This window comes from Lissotriton helveticus, chromosome 7, assembly GCF_964261635.1.
Source record: "Lissotriton helveticus chromosome 7, aLisHel1.1, whole genome shotgun sequence".
Taxonomy (NCBI): domain Eukaryota; kingdom Metazoa; phylum Chordata; class Amphibia; order Caudata; family Salamandridae; genus Lissotriton; species Lissotriton helveticus.
Genome location: NC_136068.1, coordinates 71,942,815 through 71,956,326, shown reverse-complemented (window position 1 = coordinate 71,956,326; position 13,512 = coordinate 71,942,815). Strand labels below are relative to the sequence as shown.

The window sequence follows — 13,512 nt, the reverse complement described above, 5'->3', positions numbered from 1 at the left end:
GATCCTGGATACTTACAGAAATACGTACATCACAGTGGCCTTAATGCCAGGGGATGCAAGCACCATGCCCTATAGTGCACCATCTATCATTTTTCTACTGCACAGTAAAAGGAGGGGGGCTGACAGAATTGAGTGGTTGATTGTCAAGGGAAATAAGTGGTCGAGTAGGCTATGATCTGGTGATAGTGATGAGGATTTAGGGGGCAGATTATCAAGGGCTGCGATATAATTATCGCCGCTTTAGCGTCCATTTTCAGGCAAAAAGCGGCGATAATTATATCGCAATATCATCAAGGACACGCTTGCGCGTGTTTTCCTTACTTTCCAACCGTTTTCAGCACGCCTACCATCGCATCGCTAATGATATGCAAAGTAGGCGTGTCTGTCAAAACAACATGGGTGAATATCGCAAAGGCAGCTTTGCGATATTACCAATGAGTTTGCAGAGATAATTTTAATTGCGCTAACTCTGCCTTAACGCAGGAATTTAATGTCTGTTAAATTCCTGACTAAGGCATTGCTAACATGGGGGGTGGATTGTGCGGCTAAGGCCACAGGGCCTTATTATCAAGCCTATCCCCGTATTCCATGGAACATTGCTGGAAAACCAGCGATGTTCCATGGAAAACCCTGCTATCGCTGGATTTCTTATCGCCTTTGAGATAATCGTTGGGAATACAATGCTATCTCGGCGATTAAATCCAGAGATAGCGGAGTTTTCCATGGAACATCGCTGGATTTCTTATCGCCTTTGAAATAATCGTTGATAATACAACGCTATCTCGGCGATTAAATCCAGCGATCGCCGGCAATAAGAATACCAGCACTAAGCGCGCTTTGCGATATTTATCGCACTTCCTCGGTAATATGCCCCGTAAGTCAGTGAATGAGTTGTGTGGGAATGTATGAAATGAGAGAGAGAGAGAGAGAGAGAGAGAGAGAGAGAGAGAGGCAAAGTGAGACAGAGCAAGACAGAGCATGAGCTAGAAAGAAAGAGAAAGAGAGACGGAGACAGAGACAGAGAGAATGGAAGCAGAAAGTTTGAGAATATACATTGAGGAGATGTCATGTTTTGCTTTCTTGAGTTGTGTTCTTTCCACCAGCCTGAATCTTGTCAGGGTGATGCGAGAAGAAAGATATACTGGAACGGACAGTGAGTGAGCTGGGAAAGATAATGTATTTCTCCTTCTTTTATAGTGTGTGGGAACCCGAAGCACCCTGTGGAGCACACCGGGAAAATTATTGGCGGGGACAAAGCAAAGGCTGGAAATTTTCCTTGGCAGGTGTATGTGGACACAAGTGGCCCAGGTGGTGGTGCATTGATCAGCGATCGCTGGATTCTCACCGCTGCTCATATGCTCGTCTTCGAAGGGGTCAATGATACAGAGAAGAAAGTGAGCGATGTGACTGATGTGCACGTCTTCATGGGCGATATAGATGTGCACAAGCAAATTGAACTGGCCCCGTACCCTGTAGAAAGCGTATTCTTTCATCCTAAATTTATCCCTGTACAGCACAACTTTGATAATGACATTGCCCTGATCAAGTTGAGCAAAAGTGTGACCATGAGTGCTGACATCATGCCCATCTGTCTGCCCTGGAAGAACAACAGCCAGGCTTTTTATGAAGGGGAACACCTGGGCTATGTCAGTGGATTTGGTACCACTGAGAACAACACAATAAGTAGCCACCTAAGATACGTCAGACTTCCAGTAGCTAGGAATGACAAGTGCAAGGATTTTCTCAAAGAGAAGAAAGTATATGGTCAACCCCCAGTGTTCTCTGACAACATGTTCTGTGCAGGCTTCCCACCGGAAGGGAAGAAGAAGAAGAATAAGGACTCATGCCAGGGTGACAGCGGAGGAGCCTTCACTGTCTGGGACCAGGAAGCAGAACGCTGGGTCGCCACAGGGATTGTGTCCTGGGGTATCGAATGCGGTCGTGGCTACGGCTTCTATACCAAGGTTAACAACTACAAGCACTGGATTGAGGAGGTGATGAAGGGGGAACCTCCAGTCCTCTGATTCCACTCACAGAGTTAAAGCCAACCCAAGAGGAAGTGGGGGCATCTCCATCAGCTCATTCCACCCTCTTTCTGGCTCTCTGTGCCAAGTCATATCTCATTCCATGTCTGGAAGAGAAGCTATGCCTGGTGTTCCTGTGCTCTTCACAAGGCAAGGAAGTCCTCCTAACCTCTTCAGCCCCTGTTTCTGCTTACAAAATCAGACATTAATTTTAAGAAAGGGAAAACTTAAAAAATGGTGCTAAAGCCTTGCAGCCAGGTACTAACTTGCTTCATAGTGTTGCACCTTCAGACCCCTCAGTCCAGCTGCAAGGAAAGTTCCTAATCAAAGGTTTATGGGGGCTTGACAGTCTTCTTTGTTGCCTGCCCTTGCTTGACAGTCTTTGTGTTGACTATTCTTGCCTTAAGCTAACAACCCAGTTGCTATTCCAACAATAAAAAATACGAATACTGAAATACGCGGTTTGTTGTCACTCATTGATCCACCAGGAGGTAATGTTGGCTTCATCTGTTGAGCTTGGCTGTGTCTCAACCCAATTGCAGTAAGCTTTCAACAGTGGACTCTTCTGTGACCTCACCAACTCTGTCACTATTTACAAAGTGCTTTAATGCTGTCCTTGCCCTAGGTCAGAAGGTGCACAAGAACAGCTTCCGATAAGGCAAAAGAAGACACTCAAAACAAATTATGCGTTATTAGGTGAGAGAACATGTATGTGATCATGGGAGAAGAGGCAGTGTGTATTGATTTTATGTAACTATGTATGAGCAAACGGTTGTTTTTAATGCTTCTGATATTTTTACATGCCAAAAATAGCCCCAAAACAAATTTGTCTTGTATATATTATTGATTTCGCTCGATCGTCTCTGGTAGGCCCATGGACTTCAATTGGGTGTAGCAGTTGCTCCCCCGGGCTTGCTTTTCTTCCCTGGCTCTTTACTTGTACTTTTGTTTGCAGGGGTCAACAGACATTGTTGAAAATGGATAGGAACCAAAGTTTTTGGAGGATGGCTAAATTCTTTTCTTTTAATTTACATGATGCCTGTCCTGCTTCACCACAGCAGCAAAAAAGAGAACTGAAACACTATGGTGGGGCTAGGAGAAGACCCTATGATGTCATTAATGGTTAAAAGATCACTTCCGCTACTTGCTTTGAGGTGAATCAACTTCATCGGCAAAATCTCCTCACTTGAAGTTTCTGAATTTTGTGAACCACCTTATTAAATCTGAAGGATTCAAATTCTGAGGTGGTTCCCATTCAAGCACTCTGGGTCCTGAAAACTATTGAAAATTATGAGTACCATTGAGGTAGCTGCAACTTCTTTTTTTTAAATGTTTTTATTGAAAATACATGAGTCAGTAGGTTCAGATCAATATCATACAATCAATATGCGCAGAGATCTTTCAAATAAACTCAAGAGAAAAATAATATTTACATACATATACAGTAGCCTAATCAAATAGAACAAGTACAAGTGAATCCAAATCATAAAATGTTAAAATGCAGGCATAATACAGACCAGTCGGGGGACCAGAATGGACCCAAGTTTCAAGTATCCGAATCCAAATAATGCGAAACTGTGCCCCAAATTTGCCACCCTAACTTCTTCTTACGATTACCTTTAAGGGCATACAGACTATGCTCCATATTGTACACAGAAAAAAAACGTGCCCTCCAGACCTCGAATGTGGGTGATTCTTGTTGGAGCCAATGCGAGGCTATACTCAATCTGAATACAGCTGTGGCTAGAAGTATTAGAAAAACCTGTTGATTTGGTGTTCCTGCCGCCCCAGATCCCATCTCCACCCCTAAGAGAATCTGAACAGCTGATAATTGTGTAGCAACACCAAAAATCTCTGTTAAAAATTGCTCCAGCTGCTTCAATAGTCTAGCTAATGATGGGCACGCAAAAAAATATGTACATCATCTGCAGAAGGATGCCCACAACGGAAACATTTCCCTTTTTGATCCCCACTCCATTTTGAGACCTTGTCTGGGGTGTAGTAAAGATTAAAAACTGATTTAAAGTGTTGGCAGATAGTTTAGCAGACAGAAATAATTGAGTAGCCAATTCAATAGAGGCCTCTAAACATATATCCTGTCATCCCAATCTAATCCCCCATTTGCGAATCTGCTCTTCCAAATCATTAGACTTTGCTGATTTGCAATTTGCTTCTACCAAGGGATTAGATTGGATAGTACCACACACATTCAGCAGATACTGCCTAATTTGTAAATACTTTAAAAAAATCCTCTCTAGACAGCTGGTAATACTCCCTAAGTTGATCAAATGATTTAAGACCCTCTTCCGAATACAAATCACCCACCAGCCTTATCCCTTTTAATCTCCAGTTGTAGACCACACGGTCCCAAAATACTGTTGGGAAAAATGTTGTAGCTGCCAGTGGTGTATACCAAGATATTTTCACGAACCCATACATTTTCTTGATGACTTTCCACACTTTATATGCTGCCCCTAAGACCTTGAATCTAGTACGCTTGTAGTAGCTCCGATCTAAATTTAAAAACAAACAATTTTTAGCTTTCACTCCCAATAAAATCTGATATATGGAGGGACACTCCGCAATATCGAGAGGGCCCACCCCTATGAGCAGTATATTCATTCTTTGGATCATACAAGCGTAGTAGTACAAAGTAAAATCTGGTACGGACCAGCCCCCTGACAGTCTAGGTAGAACCATATATTGCATACCCCCGGCGGGCCTTCCCCCTAGACCACACAAATCGCATACAGATGGATTGCAATTGTGCCAGACTCGCCTTTGGAATTTCTAAGGGCACGCATCTGTAAAAATACAGTATTTTAGGCAATATCACCATTTTTAATAGGTTACATCTCCCTACAAGAGAGAGATGTAGACATTCAGCCCGGTCTAACTGTCTCCTTACCCCCAACAAAAGAGCATCCCAATGTGTTTTAACTAAGGCAGTTGCTGAGGCCCTGATCTTAACGCCCAAATAGGTAACCTCTTGACAAGCCCTTGGATCAGAATAAGTCAGCAGGTTGGCACATAGCATCTGAGTTTTAGCTGTATTTAACTTGTAGCCAGATACTGCCCCAAATTCTGCTGCCAAATACTCTATCTCCTGCATCGCTATAGTTGGTATAGGCGTGCCAACGGCAACGTCATCCGCATAAGCGAGGACCTTAAACTGATAATTCTGTATATTTATTGGTTGAATCTTGATACTTGATTCCAATATTTTTAAAAACGGATTGATATATAATGAAAAAAGCAATGGGGAGCACGGGCACCCTTGTCTAGTACCCCGCTGTATAGACACTGCCTCCAACTCGAGTCCCATGGTGCAAATACGGGCAACGGGTTGACGATATAGTTTCTGCACCAAAGAGATAAACTCTGAACCAAAACCACGCCCCTTCATAATTTCCCATAGAAAAGACCATGAGACTCGGTCGAAAGCCTTCTCGGCATCTAATAGAATTAGACACAGCGCCTCCCCAGTTGTATTGACATGATCGACAAATGTTATTACCCGACTTACGTGATTTGTCGTGCCCCGATGCTGAATGAATCCATGCTGCAAGATAGATACTAGTGGGGTAATAACTGATGCCAGCCTGGTAGCCAGTATCTTTGAGTAAATCTTCCCATCTGCATTTAATAACGATATAGGCCGGTATGAGCCGGGTAGATTTGTAGGCTTGTCTTTTTTGTGAAACACGACTATGCATGCTTTATCCCAAGACTTGGGGGCAGCTCCATTCTGAGCCGCTCTAATTGTTGCTAACAAATCAAACTTCAGTACACTAAAATTTGTTTTATAAATTTCCAGAGGTAATTTATCGGGGCCTGCCGCCTTACCCATAGCTAACCCATTCACCGCTGCTTCCAATTCCTCAAGCGTGATTGGAGCATCCAACCTTTCTGCCTCATCCACAGGGAGGTCTGGCGCACAGTATTGGCGAAGGAAAGTGCCCACCCTATCCTCGGTCATAGTCATCTCCATGATAAAGTGTATCGTAGAACTGTTTAAACACCTCTAGGATACCACTTTCACCCTCAATGGAACAACCATTCGAATCCAAGATGTTATCGATTCTTTGAGCTGCCTCTCTTACTCTAAGTTTTTGGGCGAGGCACCTGCCACTTGCCTCCCCATACTCATAGTGCAGTTGCAGTTTGATAAAGAATTTTTTAGCAGCTTCCTGGGACCAATTAAGATTTATCCTTGCTTTGAACCATGCTACCACCAATGTAAGGGCGGTTATATCAGTCCCTATGTGAATACCCTGTATGAGCAACTCCTCAGCCTTAATAAGACCCTGATACAACTGTTGAAGTTTTGCCGCCTGCTTTTTTTGATTATATAATCCAACACTCAGAGCTTCACCTCTGAAGGCGGCCTTAAATGTATCCCAAACACACCCAACATTAGTGCTCCCACGATTTATACTGAAAAAAATAGTGATCCATTCTTTCATATGCTCCACGAATTGCTGATCTAATAATAGTTTACGATCAAAGGAAAACCCCCTGGGCTTACTGACTGTTGCAATACATATTATAGAGATAACCACTGGACCATGATCTGATGTAATTCGTGGATACACCTGAATAGATGCCTGATTCAATAACAATTGTGGAGCAAAAAAATAGTCTGGTCTCACTAACTTTTGGTGAAGATAGGAGAAAAAGGTATATCCAGTCTCCGACCCATTAAGAAAGGCCCAAACATCTACCAACCCATGTGCATGTAGTAATGATTGTAGAGCTTTGAAGAAGCGCGGTTTCTTACCACTGTACATCTCATTCTCATTACATAGTACATTTGGTGCCAGATTTATATTTAGGTCCCCGCACAGAGTCAAAGGTGTTGACCAGGTCGCAAGCTCTACATTTAGAAAATCTAAAATAGCAGCTTCATCTATATTGGACCCATATACTGCACAGATCGTACATTTTTTGACACCTATGACACATTCTGCGATTGCTCACCTAGCCAACCCATCAGTTAAAATTCTACTGGTATTACCTATATGTTTTTTAACCAGAATTGCAACTCCTCTAGACGTACAAGTGTGTTTAGTGCAAGCTAATAGATTAAATCCCAACTCTTCTAACAATTTCCTTTTTGCCCAAACTATATGGGTCTCCTGGAGACACATTACATCACAACAGAGCAGCCGTAGTTCCTGTGCCACCCGCCGTCTTTTATCTAAAGAGTTCAGACCCCTGACATTCAGCGTGCCTATCCTGATACCCCTAACTGCCATCGAATTGAGCATGAATTCCCTCCGCTAGCCACTCATACTAAATGGAACAAACAGAAAGATCGCACGCAACACTCATTTCCATACTGTACTCATGTATTATTTTCATTTTTCCCCCCACACCCCCACCACCAACACCCCACCCACACTAACCACCATCCACCCCGCCCCCACCCTCCTCCCAACCCCCACCACCCAAAACAGGGTTTGAGGATTATGTCCTCTGTGATGGGAAATGGTTGCAGACCACCCCCCCCCCGACTCCCACCAGACAGCGCCCACACCGCATAATTTCTTCCAATATATTATCTAATTCCCCACCTTATATCCCCCTATCCAACAGTCCTGATATAGAAATAATTAGAAAGAAAGAAAAAGAAGAAGATAGATCTTCTCATTCTGGATACCTTCCCCCAGGAATAGGGCACCTATACTGAGGATATTTCCTAAATATTGTATACCAGGCGTTTTCCTATATGCTCTTATTCAGCTTACGATATACTAACTCCGCACCATAACTAAACCCTGGTATATTCCACATTTAACCTGGCTATATTACATCACATTTTACCAGTAATTTAGCAATATATGCTTGCCCAAACAAGACACTACCTTATTCTCACATCATTAATAACTCTGCTAAGGAGGGGGAGGAGCCTAGCCTGCAAACATGATGGCCGCCTAAACCCTCGGCTCCGCCGCCCCGCTCGTCTTCCCTCTGTACCGTTGCTCATCCTGTGATTTATCCGGTCTTCTCGATACGGTATCGGACTCGGGAAGTGATGCTGATTCCAGCGGTGTGCTCCCCGACGTGATCCCTTCGACAGGACTGATTGAGCGTCCCTGTTTTCTTTCTGGTATTAATGGCGGCGACTGGGTCTTTGTTCTCGGAGCAGGCTGGCTCCGACCACCACAACAGCGGCCACGGACGGCGGAGCGGAGTCGACCAGCGGAAAGCGGCGGCCGCTTAGAGTTCCTGCAGCAGCGCGCTTTCAGTCCTTTTCACCTCCGCACTTGCTCAGACTCGCAGCTGCCAGTGCTACATTTGTATCTCGTATGCCTTTCACTCTCCGGAGCAGTGAGGGGGGCCATTTTGAACCGAGTGCTCGGCGACTGTGCCTGGTGGCCTGACCAACTACTGAGGGTGTTTGCCATTGCCGACTACACACTATGTCCGTGTGCCGCATCAGTATGGAATTTGCTGCCCATGTCCCCGTGACCTTGCGGTGCTTGTCGGGGCACCCATGGGATGACGAACTGCGGGAAGGGGATGCCGGCGTATGGGCTCGAGGACTGCCCCTGGTCGTCGACCCTTGTCTACAAGGAGCTACATTATCCTCCTCTCCGGAGGTTCCCCTTAAGATCGCTGAGATTCTGGGCGCCCTGGCTGCCTTGCGTGCTGCTTGGTTTGGTCATGCCCGGGACCTGGGGGGCCGCTTGGATTCCATTTTATCTACGCTATCCTTAACTGTCCGAGCTGGAGATCGCGTGCAGAGCGCTTCGCCACACCCTGAGCCCGAGCACGGTGAGCTGTCTATCCTGAGGTGCATGGAGACGCTGGAGGTGCGAGAACTGGATGCTGCTGAGACTCTATCTGCTACAACTGTGGAGGGATGGGAGAATCCTGTACTGGCGCAGCTGCGGGGGAGTCGCCTTTGGGCGCCATGTCCTGCAACTTATTCTGGATCTGCTGGCGATTCTTCCTATGGTGTCCTGGGCGCGCCGCTTCTACTTCCACTGTTCACCTATGGAGGACTGATTTTGCGCACCGCTCTTCTTTGTACACCGATGGCCCGCATGGCTTTGTGTTGGACTGGCATTAGTGGACGGCGCCCTGTCCTGCCGTGGTACTTGCAGCTGTTCACATTATTCTGGTGGGCGGTTTTATTTTTGCTTTTCGCTGCCACGCTGGATCGTCAGGGACAAGGTTGACAATGCTTTTCACTTTTGTTTACTGTTGTTTGCTTGCTGGGACTGTGATGGGTAGACAGGGGAACTGGACGCTGGATATGTTTCAATTGGGGATCGATGGGTAGGGCGGCCGAAAATATCCTGGTGGTTCGTTTTAGGACACATAAATCTGGCCCTCCTCCGGTTTCATATGTGTACTTTTTCTTCCTTTCTCTTCTTTCTGTATTTCGGGTACTCTTTATTGGGCGACAGGCACGCCGTTACGGGGGGGGGTAGGCCGTAGCCTCTACGTGTGTGCAGGGTGGGGGGTAGGGGGAGGGGTCTTTGTTTTGTCTGTTTTAGTTCCTATGGGCCTTATTTTCCCTTTCTATTCTTTAATTCTTTTTCTTTTTCTTTTTCCTTGGGTCAATGGTGTGGGTCGGGGTGGGGTGGGTGGCGATCGGCGCACGACCTACTATGCGATTATCAATCCTTTTCAGTTGTCACTGTGCGGCCATTTTGCTTCTGTCTTAACGCTCGTTGATTTTCTTGATTGACGTCGCCCACCTCTGTTCTGGATGTATATTGCGACTTTTGATCCTTTCTAACGTCTATTAATTACGTATGTTTTATGAACATTATAAAATTAAACCTTACTTTCTCCTGCTTCTCGGTAGTGTAAATGTTTCCGTGTAACTTGGGTTGCCTGTATTTGGATTTACGTTGCTACTGAGTTGCCATATTGCTTGCTACGGTGCACCGATTGCTGTCGAGGCCGGCCAGTTGGTCGTAGGCCCGTAATTGTTTATGGTTCTGTGCAATAAAGGTTTAAAAAAAAAAAAAACAAAAAAAAATAACTGCTAAGAAGGTCAAGAAATATAAAAACTAAGGTAGGAAGGAGCACTAAATACAGCGCATCAAACGCCAACTAAGAAATTGTATAAGTCCCCAGCTGAAAAGAAAAAAAAGGGGGAGGAAAGAAAAGGACCTATAGCCAGTCCAGTCCATAGGAAAAAAGTCTTATGTATCTTTAACCAGATTTCTTACTTCGAGCGGCTTTCGAAGATATAAACTGTTCCATTATTCATTGTCCAGAGTCTTCAGAAAATCTTGTGCCATTATTTCGGAGGTGAAGTATCGATTTTGGTCATTGTGTATAACTTTTAATTTCGCAGGATTAAGGAGAAAAGCCGTCGCACCCTTAGATTGGAATGATGAAATCATCTGACGCAATTGCCACCTTAACTGAACAGTGGCTGCACAAAAATCAGGGCGCACAAAGAACTCACATCCCATGCCCTGACGTCGCCTATCTGGGCGGGCAAGATCGTATATTGCCTCGTGAAGCAGATAGTTGTTGATGCAAATAAGATAGCCCTGGGAAATTTATTAGTGTCAGATCTCAGATCACCTTTTCTTTTGCGTATCACAAAAGGGAATCTGTGTGCCCTTATTATTTCGGTGTCCCAATTCCAATCCTTAAGTTCCGGAAATGCCTCCTTAAACATAGCCACAATGAATTTCCTTGAGTCCTGCCCCTCTTTAGACTCTGCTACACCAAGTACTCGCAAGTTGTTGCGTCTGGATCGATTCTCTAAATCAGTCAATTTCCAATCAACATCCTGTTTAGATTTTTGCAACATCTCAATGGCTTATTGTTGTTTAGCCAGAGAGTCCTCAGCCCCTGAAATCCGCTCTTCTGCCTCCACTACTCTTGTATTAATTTCTGCTGATGTTTTTACCACCCTTCTAACCGAGTTCTGTAGTTTGCGGACCGACCCCTGCATACGCAGGCTCTCAGCTTTTGTCTCAGCACGATGATCCATAATACTCTTGTAAATTATTTCCAGAGTTACAGGAGTCCCATCCATACCATCCATGCCTGCATCTGTGCCTACATCCGTACCTACATCCTTGTTTACTAAATTTGAGGCGTCTTCGGTTACTGAATCCCCAGTAACTATGGTTTCCCATCTAGGCTGAGTGATTCCTCCTGATAGTACATGGGAGGGGCGTTCTGCCGGGTCCAATGCTTTTTTCACTGTTTCATGAAAAGAGGATTGTTCTGACTCAGGCTCCTCTTCATCAGCCCAATCACCTGCAATACTAAGCCCCTCGATTTCATCATCCTCTTCCTTGTCATCGTCATCGGGCTCCGAGACTGCTGAAAGATCGGACATTGAATAGAACTTGCCTTCAGAGCCGGCATCGGCATCAGTGTCCTTATCCGTTGACATTACTATACTGGGGACTACCCCAATCACTACATCATTACTGCGAATAGTTGGTTGCGCGTCTATTCCTTGAAGTTGAATAGAGGGTTGACTGAGCACCTCAGGCGTTGAAGTTACTTCTACTATTCTCTGTAGCGGGCTCTGAGTGCCCAGCCCCACATCGAGCCCCAATTCTGACCCTCGGGCTGCTGGACCTTTAGCAGTATTTCCTTTGAATACTGCCCGTTTATTAAAGATTGCCGGGACTGTACGCACTTTTTCACATGCTTCCTGCTGGGCCCCTAGGGTGTGCTCTTTCTGTCTCTGAAATTTCGGGGTCTGGGAAGCAAGATCAGAGCCTGTTGGAGCTTCACTACCCAGCCTAGCCTCCTCAACACCAGTGACTATTGTTCCATCCGTAGCCCCAGTTGAACCGGTCTCATTAGCTGAACTTGTAGAGCTCTCTGAATCCACCACAGTTACTCCCCGGTTTTTCGTGCCTCTACCGCTTGCCATGCCGCCAGAGATTACCAACCAACAACTCCGCAGCGAGTTAATGCACTCCACACAGCAAGCACAGGAGCTGCTCTCCACCTACTTCTGCCAAATACCTTAGATAACCTGAGGCGTATTTCACCAGCAATTTTCTTTTTTTTTTTCCCTTCCCGCAAGCTTTCAACAGAGCGTCCACAACACTACAGCTACTCCGGGGTGCTCCAGCAGGTAAACGGCCTGCCTCTGCCTCACCACAGCTAAACCAAACCGACTTCTCAACCTTTGGAATGACCTGACACAGATTTCTGCAGTTTTTTTTCCCCTCCAACCTCACCTTCCACTGCTACGTATGCCTCCAGTCCACCAAACACCGTCCAGGCTCCGTGCTCCGTGCTCCACCAAACGCTGCTCTGCAAAGCTGCACCGCTCCACGGAAGGTTCCACAGCACCCCTCCACTCCTCCGCAGTGCTCCGCGATGCTCCGCACAGATGTTCTGCTCCACCCCCGATCCGCCTTCGCCTTCTTCTTCCACGCTGCGAGGCACCGGAGCCCTGGAGCCGCGTCTGGGGTCGGCGTCCGGCACACAATCCAGCCGAACTGACCAGCACTGACACAACGCGGGAGGCAGATTAACACCTCACAAAACCCTCCGAAGCAAGCAGGACATCTGCCCAAGCCCGCAGCTTACTCCGAAAACCGCCGCGCGCAGGTGATTGCCGCCAAGTAGGGAGTTGCCAGGAGCGGTCTGCAGTCCACTCACACAGCCACGATAGCGGCCGCCATCTTGCCCTCTAGGTAGCTGCAACTTCTAATGTTGTTTCCTATCTTCTCAGGTGAGCCCTCAAAAACATGAGCCCAGATCTACACAATATGATCTCCCACCTCACTTCTATATTTGTATTTTCCCCATAAATATTTGTCAAATGATGTCTTTACTCAGACATTTTAAACCAGCCAGTCTGACATTTGGCAGTGTTCTTTGTAGGATAATACACTCTTTCCTTCACTGTTTGGCTCCCTGCTTCTTGAGCATTTCAGATTCCTCCTTTTCTTCCTGATTCCACTGAAACCAGCTATTACTGCACTTCTTCTGATTTAATAAAATACATATTTGAACCCAGACTATATAGTGAAACATTGACCTATTGTAGGTTTCTCAAAAAACTCCCAGTTAGCCCCTGGAAAATAATCTTATCCACAGCTTCAAAGACCTCAGCTAACACTAATGGATTAGACAGACATCTGTCTAGAGTTCAACTCTGTTTTGGTGCTAAGGCCATTAATGTCAGTAGTCCAGCAGATAGCGCTGCAAACCATGTCATTTTCTGTAAAAGCCAAATATACAACTGAGGTTAGCATCTCACTCAACTACTACAAGAGCATGGCCATCTACTCATCAGAAAACATTGGAGCATTGCACGTATGGTAAATGGATGTACGATTGAATTCAAACTCTTTGGAGGAAAACAGGCATTAGCAACCAGCAACTACAGGGGTTCTTAGTCACCTTCCTTGGCTAAAAACTTACTCTGGCCACTAAGGTTAAGAATGGCCTGGTGTGGCTTTATCTATAACTAGCAGCCCGTCCCGACCTTGTCCGGGAGCAATCAGGCTTCAGGGCCCCCGCCCGCCCC

The 13,512-nt window shown here is 45.7% G+C and overlaps 1 protein-coding gene across 1 annotated transcript in view; it reads left to right on the top strand.

Annotated features, from left to right (window-relative positions):
- Positions 1-2,479, top strand: part of LOC144768095 (complement C1r subcomponent-like) — a 62,159-nt gene extending 59,680 nt beyond the window's left edge. Inside the window, exon 11 of the mRNA XM_078651482.1 lies at positions 1,198-2,479. Within this exon, the coding sequence (XP_078507608.1) occupies positions 1,198-2,024 (827 nt within the window). The 3' untranslated portion in view covers positions 2,025-2,479. The remainder of the gene's footprint in view (positions 1-1,197) is intronic.
- The last annotated feature ends 11,033 nt before the right edge of the window (positions 2,480-13,512 follow it).